The following is a 12,416-nucleotide window of genomic DNA, read 5'->3' on the forward strand; positions in this document are numbered from 1 at the left end:
GTTTCAGGACAGTCTCGGGATCACTGTGACCCCGAATCACATAAGTGGTGACTAACAATGGATGGAATGGATGAATTGATTTAGTGGATCAACACGCCTATCATGGGAAGAGGGAAGAGAAGTGACTGCGCTCACACATGTTGTCATTGTTCTTAGTTATTATTACCTCTTTTTTAGTTCTATAGTTATTTCTAGTTATACGTGTACTTCTTAAAATTCATTAATTAATTTTTTTTTGGTCACAGAATATGTATTGGAAGTGTTCACCCATTACTTTCTGCAAGTGTATAAATTATTTTTTTCTTGCCAATGAAGCAGACTAAATTGAAAAACCTGGAGAGGGGTAGACAGATAGAGGAAGAGAGAAACACACACACAGCGTGAGAGAATAACACACACAGAAAAATGTATTTAAAAAAAAATGTGCTTCTCAAAAGTATTTCTTTATTTTAATGTAAATTAGCATGGGTCATGTTGATTAACCATTGCTTGCCAGCAGTACGAGTGTAAACATTTTTTCATGCCAACAAAGAACACTAAAGCCGAAAATCGAGAGAAAGACAGAAAGAGAGGGAAGAAGAAGGGGGGTGAGGGACGTGTCTGCACGCACCCGTTGAAACATGCATACATCCGCTGCTTTATATCTATTAATTTAGATCTATTTACTCTATTTATCATGTATGTGGATTATTTGGAATATTTTCATTGTTGTTATTATTATTATTATTATGATTATTCGTTTCAAAACATTTTTGTTCCTAAAATTGTTCGTGCATTGCTTTTGGCAATACGAGTGTGTAATATTTGTCATGTCAAGGAACGCATTAAATTGAAATTCAATTGAGAGAGAGTGAATGAGAGAGAGAGAGAGAGGGAGGGAGAGAGAGAAAGAGCGAGAGAGAGAGAGAGAGAGAGAGTGAGAAGCCGGCCCCGGGTGCCGAGGGGGGAAGCAGGATAACAACATGAGCTCGCGGAAAGGTACTTAAACTCATCATTCATATGCTTAAACCTTGTTCGTATTCGCAGCGTTCGGGAGCCGCGTTCACCGTTTCCGACATGTGCGCGTTCGGCGCTCCGCGATGCTGCGGGGATCCCGCTCTCTGATGCCCTGTTCTCGCTCTTTCCATGTCTGCCGCTGCTCCTGCCGCCGAACGCGATCATCTCCCCGGTAGTGATGGCCATCCAGGCCCGAAAGAGAAGGCCGAAGGGGAAGAAAGACAGAACGACCCAGCATCGCAGGTATCATGGAGTCCGGTCCGTTCCGGTGTGTGTGTGTCTGCGATGACAGCATCACTCACAGAACCGATCATATCCCAGAGACACTCGCAGGGGTCCCTCTTACTCACACCCCCATTTCGGTAAGGCAGCGCGGTGTGGAGTCCACGGTTGCCATTGGCAACGTTCTGCGGCCCGCGGAAAGCGTGTTCAGCGCGCCCCGTGGCGCGATCTTTGCGTGTGTGTGTGTGTGTGTGTGTGTTTTCTGTACGTTCTGTGTATGCTCTGTCTGTGTATGTATGTCGCGTGCGCACTGCCGACTACCAGGAAATACTGCCAATGTTTGGGAACATCGTCGATGTTACAGATAAGATGTTCTGTCACCCTGCAAGCATTTCCCTTCCTTTTAATTATTATTATTATTTTATTATTATTATTATTATTTACAGAAATGATTTAAAATGTATACATATTTAAAAGCGATGATCGGGTCAGTTTCCTTGGCTTACCGGCGCTCACACTTCCTATCTGTGTGACAGCAGCTGTGCGGCAGTGATGCAATATGACGCGGTCGGGATTCGCGTGTTGTGCGTGTCAGCGAGCGTGTGTGTGTGTGTGTGTCTTGCATCCTGCAGCTCGTCCGGACACAGCAGAACCACAGTTATTGGCTCATTAGAGTAAGCGCTCGGATACTACGATCCGGCGCGCGAAGGTGCGGGGATGCTGCGCGCGCTCGCGTCGTGCAGTAGAACGTGCTAGAAGGGCCCGCGGAGCCCGTGGAGCGGCTCGCTGTCAGCCGCTGGAATAGTTCGACGGAGGAACGATCGATATGAGGGGGGCGTGTCCCCCAGTGTTCAATCCACGCGGTGTCTAATTTTGAAAAACTACTGGTAACATCTTTGCCCCCCCGCCACTATCTGTCTCATTGTTATCACTTCGAGGAGCACCGCACCCCACTGATGGAGTGGGAAGGACAGGCTGAGTGCTCTGCACTGAATGGGTGTGTCCTCAAACCACACTAGGGAACAGTGTGTAACCTGATCTGCACTCCACTACTTTACTCATTAATCTGAATCTTTTCTCCAAAGTAATTTACAATGTTAAGTCACTTGGCTGGGCAGTTTTTGCTGTATCAGTTCAGAGTAAGCACCTTGATCAAAGGGTACTATAGCAGGAGGGGGATTTAAACCTGCAGTCGTGGACTCCAGTGACAGCAGCTCTAACCATAGCACCACCTGCCACTGCTTTTCTGAAAGTTTCTCATTCAGGGAAAAATCCTTCTAACTCATTGACTTGCTTCTTACTTTGTCAAAATGAGAGCATCGTGTCTAAAAATATGTTAAATCTATCACAAGAGATAATGTGAAAAGAAGTGATTTAAAATGCGGAATTTGGTAAGTGAAATATCAACTGGACAGGGGGCATGGTGGTGCAGCGGGTTTGGCCAGGGCCCGCTCTGTGGTGGGTCTGGGGTTCGAGTCCTGCTTGGGGTGCATTGTAACGAACTGGCGTCCCGTCCTGGGTGTGTCCCCTCACCCTCCGGCCTTGCGCCCTGTGTTGCCGGGTTAGGCTCTGGTTCGCCGTGACCCCGCCTGGGGCAAGCGGTTGTAGACATTGTGTGTGTGAATATCAAATGAGTGATGCACTCTGTTATTTCTAAATGCCACCTGACCTGTCCTACTTGTTATTACACTGGACTCGGCGGTACAGACAATAGAGCAGCGTTCCCACAGTCATGGAACAGTGTGTTTCCCCTGTGCCTCTGATACATAACACACACACGCTGCTTATTTCCCCAAGGAGACTCTTGGAGACACACTGAGATGTGAGGCTGTCCAGGCAGTAGCTTGCATGTGGACTCTTCTAGAGGCTGCAGGCTTCTCTCTGGGCTGTGCAGCATGTGGCACTGAGACATGAAGCGCAATTTAATTAAAACAGAGCACCTAATGAGCTCAGTGAATACAATCTAAATGTGAAGAAAAAATATGAGTGGAAGAATTTTTATTTATTTACTTCCAGAAAAACTTGCTTGTGGTGAGAGCACACTGAGTGTGTCCTGTGTCAAAGTGATCCGACTGTCCTTGTCCAGCAGGTACCATGATGGAATCTGCCTCCCTTGCTGTTCCACCACCTATACCCACCTAGTTAATAAAATGCTTTTGGTTGTAACTCTAAATTCAGCTTTGTCCTGGCCTGGTGACCCTACATGCTGGCACATGTACCGTCAATGACCAATAGTTTTGATATGTTGTGTCATAAATGCATAAAAATAAAAGATTTTTATTTTAATTTAAAATATTTAATGAATAAAAACCGCATTTCACAATAAAGCTCATATGCTAAAATTACAATGTCTTATAATTTTGCATTCACATAAGAGTGCTGCTTAACAACAGACAGGAGTAATAGACATGAATGAACTCAAACATTATTACATCAAGCATAAATGGATGCTCTATTATCATATATGAAATAATATAATTATTATGAAACATTCTACCTTATTTACTATTTCAGTAATACTTATAATAATCAATAATGCTTTATAATATGTCAATGAACTGATCTTCTAATAATGCTATAATGCACTTTTCCCATTTTCTGCTACTAATTTGTCTCTGAAAACAGACGGAAGATGAAATAAAAATGAAAAATTCCAATTCATCCAAACCCATTCTAGTTACACCCCAAAGTCACTCTAAATAATGTTTAGTATCGTAATGAATTGGTTAAATAACACACACACACACACACACACACACATTTTCAGAACCGCTTGTCCCATACGGGGTCACGGGGAACCGGAGCCTACCCGGTGACACAGGGCGTAAGGCTGGAGGGGGAGGGGACACACCCAGGACGGGACGCCAGTCCGTCGCAAGGCACCCCAAGCGGGACTCGAACCCCAGACCCACCGGAGAGCAGGACTGTGGTCCAACCCACTGCGCCACCGCACCCCCTGGTTAAATAACACATTAAAACAAAATAATGTTAAACAATATTATATTCAAAATACACACACACACACATTTTCTGAACTGCTTGTCCCATACAGGGTCGCGGGGAACTGGAGGCTAACCCAGTAACACAGGGCGTAAGGCCGGAGGGGGAGGGGACACACCCAGGACGGGACGCCAGTCTGTCACAAGGCACCCCAAGTGGGATTTGAACCCCAGACCCACCAGAGAGCAGGACCCGGTCCAACCCACTGCGCCACTGCGCCACCGCGCCCTCCGTTATATTCAAAATAAATGATTGAAAATAATGATTTTATAAATTAATTTATGGTTAGGGGGTGCGGTGGCGTAGTGGGTTGGACCACGGTCCTGCTGTCCAGTGGGTCTGGGGTTCAAGTCCCGCTTGGGGTGCCTTGCGATGGACTGGTGTCCCGTCCTGGGTGTGTCCCCTCCCCCTCCGGCCTTACGCCCTGTGTTACTGGGTAGGCTCCGGTTCCCCGTGACCCCGTATGGGACAAGCGGTTCTGACAATGTGTGTGTGTGTTCTGACAATTTACGGTTATCTTTTATGTGGACTGGCTTAACATTTAAATAAATGCATAGTTAGAAAATTAAAGCCCAATGTCGCGAAACAGAGGACACAAACACAAACATATGAACACGCAGGTGAGACCGTAGACTGCCACAATGCAACCGAGAGTGTGGGTACACAGTTCCCACAATGCACTGTGTCTCACAGTCTCTCTCATACAGCTGCTTGGTATGTCCTCAGTTTATCTCGCTGGTCTGAATGTCACAGGCCAGATATATGAATATTCCCACTGCTTAACAGAAAGCGGTATTAATAATTGTGCACTGGATAAGTGGAAAACCAAATGTATGTATTGGGAGACGGAATAAGCGGGGATGAGCGTGTTTCTTTTTCCGAGGCCTTCCCATGACCCCCGGGAACCCTCTTGAGCCCCTCATTTGGGTCATGACCGTGGGTTTAGGAACCACTGTCCTTCACACCACATCATGCAGCTCTGCTGGTGGTGCTGACCTTTTCTCTTCTGCACGCTGCTAACGTAGAGTCTCCTGTACCCAAAACTGGTGGTAGACATGGTACGCTGCTCTTTTGCCCTGTTTTTTTTTTTTTTCTCATTACACTTTGCTCTGCTCCCCTTCCAGTATGTCTCTCGGGTAACTTCTTGAATCCAGCAGATCATCAGTCAGTTATCACCGTTTAATAAAGAGCCCAGCTAGAACACAAACTACTTACACAGTTCATACATGAAGTCCTGCCATAGTTTATAAGTCTTCATTATGGAGATGATGAAATTCTATTGTTTGGCTTTAGAGGGCAGTGCTAAATTGTATCCTGAGCTGTGGAACGGGAGCAGTGTAGTCTTCAGTGATGGTACAGTATGTGTGATGCTGACCCATTTGGGCGGCTGTGTGATGACATTGTAGAGCACCATTCCACATGCATCTCAAGGAACACTGTTAAACACGATGAGGATGGTAGAATGAGGAATTTAGGGTTTAATTTAATGAGCAAGAAAAGGAAATATTGATATTTTGTGAAAGAAACAAAAAGCCATGATTGTGGTTGATGGAGACTCTCGATGGCCATATATACAGAGTGCCTCTAGAATGTTCTGACATAAGACAGATCATAGAAATTTTTTATATTGACATGAAATGTTTTATCAATTTATTTCATTCAGCAGATGCTTTTATGTAAAGCAACTTACAATAGTAAGTTACCTACAGTTAATTACCCAGTTATTTACAGCTGGGTAATTTTTTTGGGGAAAGTACCTTACTCAGGGGCACTACAGCTAGAGGTGAGATTCAAACCTGTGACCTTTCGAGTCCAGAGGCAGCAGCTCTAACCACGGCGGTACCACCCTCCCTCATGTACTATGATAAAATAAGAGAATAAAGTAGACGTTTGTATAACACAGCTAATGAACACTGTACTGTACTGCAGCTCAAGTGAAAAATTACTAATCATTATGCCATGCTGTTTATGACACTTCCTTACCAAATCTCCATTTATATGAAAACATTTTTATGTAATTAAGTGTTATGCAAGTAAATCACTTGAATCACCGAAATAAAGTGATTTAACAATTTGTGTTTGAAATAATTCAAATTCATACTAAAAAAATGTTAGTCCTGTTTTGAACATTCAGGAGTATATACTGTATTTTTAAAGCGTATTCTGATGCACTTGGACTGTACAGTCATGTGCTTAAGTGTATACAAATATGGACACACACAGAAAAACACACACTCTCACACACATTGTCAACACATGCGTAAAACCATACATGTACAGGTACAGAAACACACACACGTACAGTGCACCCTGGTCAGGAAGAACGGCCTTCCCCTCGGCACTGTTCTCTACCCATGGCGTCCTGCTCGCGGTGGGCTTTCTGCATACCACGCTCCATCATCACTAGCAGATATTTTAGGAGGCAGCATGGGCTATCTTTAACCGCCCTACTTCTTCAGGTGCCTCGTGGCTGCTGAGGAGGCAGAGAGAAGGACTGGGAGTGTGGAAGATGGCACAGCGTCAGCTCTGTCTCCCACTAGTCGCACATAAGCATTCCACCCTGATCTTTTGCGAAGTTTGCAGTCGAAACGTGCTGGAGGTGCAGCCAGGTGTATGACCTGTCCCTGCGTGTCTTCGCTGTCCACCAGCCCGTCTGTGAACTGGACCGAGAGCCGTCCCTGTGTACGGTGCCTCTTTTTTTTTGGACCATTGCCTTTAAATGGTATTAAATAATGCTGGTCTGAGCCTGAAGGAGTCACGTGGATGTGTGTGAAGCATGGAATCAGGATGGGTTAAGACGTAGAGATGGGGGGGGTGATCGGTCCTGGCAGAGAGACCAAGACGTTGGCTCGTGAGTCTCTTCTGCGCTCCGTGGCTCTGGAGCTCTGGGGTGTCCGCACAGATCTGTCTCCGTGGGCATCCTGGAGTGTTGTGCTGTCCCACGATCACTAACCACTCAGCAATCAGAGCACATCCACTGCTCACTACTGAGATGATGCAGTTTTATTGTAGGACATTACTGATTTTGGACCAGACATAGGTAAAAACAGATTACCGTGTGTGAACTGTTCATACAGGGGTGGCCACAAATACCGGCACCCTTGCGCTTTCGGTCGCTCGGATCCTGCGTCGGGCGATGTTCTTGCGCCGCTGCACCGTGTGCGACGGCCGTGTAAGAGCGCTCGTTCGGGGTCACGCTGCTGTGGGCTCGTAGCCTCAGGTCGCTCCCAGGGTGACGGCAAAGCAGGAATGTATTGAGGTCAACGCTGGGAGGCGCGGAAACGCAGCGCACCCCCCCGTAAGGCTGGGGCCCTCCGGCGACATCCCCCACAGCTCACTCATGTAGAACCGCACCATCTGTTTGAAAAGAGAAGAGGGGGTGAGGTGAGCACACTTCCAGACAAGCAACAGAGAGGTGAGAGTATATTATTATTATTATTATTATTATTATCATTATTATTATTATTATTATTGAACTGCTTGTCCTGAGCGGGGTCACAGTAGTCAAGGCCAAACGCACAACAACAACAATAATAATAATTTAGCTGTTCTACAAAGGAACTTACAGTGTTAACCTACTTTTCCACATTTATAGAACAGGGTCATTTTGATTTTTACATTTTAGGGCAAGCTCCTTGGTGGTGGGATTTGAATGCGAGTCCTTGGAGTGGAGGTTGCAGCTCTAACCACGGCGCCACCTGCCGCCCCCATTAAATTAAGTGGATTAATTTGGTGAGAGAGTGGGGGAGCTCGGCGAGGAGCAGGGCAACAGAAGCGGGTAAAAAATAAGAAGTGGGTGCAGAGAGGGCGATGGAGAGAGAAGAGGCTGTTGAGAAGGGAGGAGAAGCAGCTCTGCGCTGCCCTAAGCAACGGGATGTTGTAGTGCGACGGTCAGTTCCCGGGGAGGGGAGAACAAGCGGCCGTCTGCTGCGCCTCCCCGCTCTGCCGCCTGGTTCCCTCCACCCCCAGCGACCGCGCCGAGTGGTTCTGTCCTGCGCGCTCACGCCTTTGCTGTCGTGCACGGCTGCACAAGACCAGACGCAGGCATACAGGAGAGAGGAGGAGGAGGAGGAGGGGAGTGTGTGGGTAGCAGTGTGTGTGTGTGTGTGCGTGCGCGCGCTTTCCAGCTGTCCAAGGACAGGAGGAGGAGGAGGTGGAAACGGGAGTCGAGTGAACGGCGGATGACCCGGTGGTCCGGCCTTCGCGGTTTTGAACCGGCCTGGCACTTTCCGTCGCCGAAAGAAGGAAAAGGCATAGGGAGCGTGGGAGCAGGAGGAGGAGAAGCGCCCCCCCCGGTGCGACGCGCACACACATCGTGCAGAGGAGAGCGAGGAAGCACGGGGGAGAGCGCTCCGTTCGCCGTCCATAACCGCCGCGGCCGATCTTGGACGAGCGAGCGGCTGCCTAGCACTGCTCATGTCTGTGAATTCTGAGAAATCCTCCTCCACTGAAAGGTAATACCTGTCTGTCTGTCTGTCTGTCTGCGAGTCCACCTGTCTCACTGTCCCCACAGCCGTCAGATCGCCCTCTTTCCTAAGGCCGTTTTTGCATCTGTCTCGCGTCCTGTAAACCTGTGGCCCCTGTTCTGTTTTCTACCGGTTAACCTGTCTGTCTTTCTGTCTGTGATCGTGCTGGACCCCCCGTCTCTCCCTCCTCGAGCCAATCAGCCTGTCTGTCTGCCAGGCTGTCCGTGTACCTGTTACACCGTTCCCCTCTGTCTGGAAGTCAGGATCGTTCTCTGTTTACCTTGTAGTCCGTCTGAGGGTCTCTAGTCTCAGTAGCCTGTCTGTCTGCTTAGAAAACCTTGAGTCTCTTGTTGTTTAGGGTCCGTCCGTCTTGTCGTTTGTTTGTTTGGCTCTCTTCTCCAAGGTGACTTAGAGGGATAAGTTATATAAGCGGGAGCAGTGCTTTCCAGGGTGCGAGATAACAGCAGCAGATGATGGTCCAGGAGGAAATAGCGTTGCAACCGACACCATCTGTCTAGCACAGAAATAAACAAATATTTAGCAATTCGGTGCACGTTTCATGTAGTACGGCCAGACCCCGAGATACACCCACGTGAGTTAGGAGGATTCGACTTTGCCAGGAGATTCACGAATACCTCCGCTTTGTCTTGCAAGGTGTTTCTTTGCTTCTACGATGACCCAGCTCGGATTTTGTGTTGCTATTGACAGCGTAGCGGTATGATACCAGACCCCCCCATGGGCTCTTCTTCGCAGTTATGCTTTGGCTCCTGCCGCGTTTCGTTCTCACCCTCGTTAGCTAGTTTCGACTATTATAATATCAGTGATCGTGGCCCCCCTTTGGACCGTCCAAACCGTGTCTACTTGTCAGCGGGTGTGAATTCGTTTGCATAGTTGTCCTTGATTTCATTGATTTCTTTTTTTCGCTCTTCTGTTTTGTTGTTGCATTTGAATTATTACGGAAACATTGAGAATCATATGTAATTATATTTTGTTTGTGTGTGTTAAGTATACAGTGTGCAAGAGCTGCGGAAGAGCTGAATGAGCACAGGTAGACATCCGTGCGTCATTGCAGAGTTTTTAATAAAGGGAAGCTGCTTTATGTCGTGTTGTGCTGATAACTGACTGATATCTGATCATAACTGTTGAAGAAGCTGTGTCCATTAATGAGATTTTGTGATTTTTTTTTGCCATAAATAGGTGTGAATTTTGGGAAACTGAAATGAATGGTAATTACATCTTCGGTTTATGAGTATTTATGTTACGAAGGATTCTCCAGGAGCCAGTTACCTCCGTAAGGTGGGGTGAAATTGTTTTTTGTGTACCCGTTACTACAAAGTGACAGCATATTTAGCACAGAGGAGAAAACACTAAGGTACTTGCAAATGAATTACTGTGTAAGTTGGCAATCTGGTAATTGAGGTGAGGAAACAAAATTCCAAAGACATGGAAGAAAAATAAACCTCTCGGGGCTGCTGGGTATTCAAGTAAATTGCAGTATTTTATAACGTCTGGTTAACTTCTTTCTTTATTTGTCCGCCTTTAACACCTGTTATACGGTCAGCTGTGCTCTGCTGTTCCCCGGTGTCCTTCTACAACCTTGTCCATCCCTGAATGTTTGTTTATTTTTATTTCCGCCAAAACACACTCTTTGCTGTATTATGACTATGAAAAATTGTTAATGGAGCACACTGATTGGCTCTGGATCTGGTCGCAGTGTAAGACAGGTGTATGACAGGGTGTCAGTACCGCTTTTGCTGACCATCAGCATAACCTGTCCGCACTCACAGAACCTGTAACACGACACTACAAGGCACACCGGCATGAAAAAACGTGCGATAAGATGTCCCAACATCAGCAGTGTTGTTTGCGAAAACATGCTGACCTACACAATGCAATAACAAAAACAGAAATGGGACACCTGGGATACACTTCAAGTGTGTATCGCTGGACTCGATTATCTGTCTGCGGCCACACCGATTGCGGTTGAAAAGAATAGTGGAGAGGTGTGTGCACCTTGCTGAGGTGTGTGTATATGTGTGTGTGGCTAAGGTGTGGGTGTACAGATAGATTAGCCAACGTCTGCGGGTTCAGCGAAATTGCCTGATCCAGGTGTGAGGATGGAGACGGACTGTTCAGAGTATGAGTGTACAGAGACTCGCCGATGATGTCTGAGGGTGCAGAAGAGCACAAATCGACGTGAGTCGTAGACTCTACAGATTTATGAACGCACGTTTCCCAAGGAATGGTCTACAGGAGCAGGAGGACTTTTTATATGGCTTTATACCAGTATATTGAGTATAAAGGGGGGCTTGAGTGTTTTGTATTGAACTTCAATTGTGTTTTTGATATTTGTATATTTTTCATTCGCGGTCATGTTTCATGCTCCATTTTGCTCCAAAAATGCCCGCTCCCACCAGCCGGCTTTACGAAGGACCCTCGTTTTCCGGCAGCTCACGGTGATGTATGGAGAGCACCGGAGGGAAGGAGAATTGAGGACACATGGATCTCAGCCCCACACCCCCTCCATCCCCTTGTTGGCCTGCTTCTAGTCCCAGTGTTCCTCCCGATTTGGGTTATCACACTGTAACCTACATCCTATAAGTGTGCTGTAGGGCACTTGTTCTCATTCTGCCGAGAGTGACTTTGAAGCCCCACACTTGGACTTGCACTTCCTGTGGACAGAAGATGGAAATGTCAGCACCAGAAGTGGAAGCAGGGAGGCGGGGGGGGTTATGTGGAAAGAGTCAGGCAGAAGATGCCCAGTGATGACGGGGTGGATTAGTCCTATATCACTACCTCCTGGGGCAGCAGGTGGTACCAAGGTGAAGGATGCTGACTTGAGCCTAAATAGCAGCGGGCAGAACCTCCTGTCTGATGAATTTTTGGGTTTGATATGGAAACCCATGTCTAAAACAAATCCATAAGTTCTTCTGTACCATTTCCTGTTCCTTGCTATTGGTTTTCAAAATACAAATGCGTTTCATTAATACAAGCGCAAGTTCCAAATAATTTTCCTCCAAGCGATGTCCATATAAAAGAAAGATTATGAAAATGCACACATTGATTTGCTGCATGGAGTGAATCAGCAGCCTTCAGTCAACACTGGTTGAATTTATATAGTTCCTGCCAGCTGGTCTTAGAGCTGGTTAAACCGTTGCAGTTAACCAGTGCGGCCAGTTTTACCGTTTGCTGCTTTTCAGACACTGAGGAGTTCTGATGTCGCATTTTCTGCTTCCTTGCACCCTGTTTGCAAAATGAGAGAAAAGATATATATGATATGGATGTGAATGGTTGCAGCGACGTTGCAGGAGTGTTGCAGGAGCTTTTATGTTTGCTTTGCGTACTTGATAAGAGTCTTCAATAACTGCTCAGATTTCGTAAGAGGGGAATCACAATTGGGAATTCAGCTGGGAACATCTTCTGAGCAATTAACATGATTAATGAATGGAAATAATTTGTGCATTACTTTGGTCCCACTAGAAATAATGGTAATTATTTAAAAGCTCAACATGGGTGATCTGTGAAGCGATCAAACTGTTGGTCTATAGTGCAAATTACAGGAGGAGAACGGTAGTTTTACCTTTTCGTGAACACGCCCGCTCATCGTGTGAATAATGTATTTTTGTTCTCTGTTCTCTGAGCGTGCCTGTCAGGAGTTGAGAGCTTTGATGCAGGTAGGTGGCAGCCTTTTAGGCAATCTGGCAGCGTGTGATTGGTGGAAATGTGATTTAT

The 12,416-nt window shown here is 46.6% G+C and overlaps 1 protein-coding gene across 4 annotated transcripts in view; it reads left to right on the plus strand.

Moving 5' to 3' along the window:
• Window positions 1-898: 898 nt before the first annotated feature.
• Window positions 899-12,416, plus strand: part of LOC108935899 (SRSF protein kinase 2-like) — a 29,122-nt gene continuing 17,604 nt past the window's right edge. For 2 of the 4 annotated variants that reach the window (XM_029252013.1, XM_029252014.1), the window contains exons 1-2: window positions 899-978; window positions 1,173-1,239. In XM_029252013.1, the coding sequence (XP_029107846.1) occupies window positions 963-978; window positions 1,173-1,239 (83 nt within the window). In that variant the 5' untranslated portion in view covers window positions 899-962. Of the gene's footprint in view, window positions 979-1,172; window positions 1,240-8,475; window positions 8,673-12,416 lie in introns of those variants that run through there. The other 2 variants (XM_029252015.1, XM_029252016.1) reach the window with 1 other exon arrangement.

This window comes from Scleropages formosus, chromosome 5 (assembly GCF_900964775.1).
Source record: "Scleropages formosus chromosome 5, fSclFor1.1, whole genome shotgun sequence".
NCBI lineage: Eukaryota > Metazoa > Chordata > Actinopteri > Osteoglossiformes > Osteoglossidae > Scleropages > Scleropages formosus.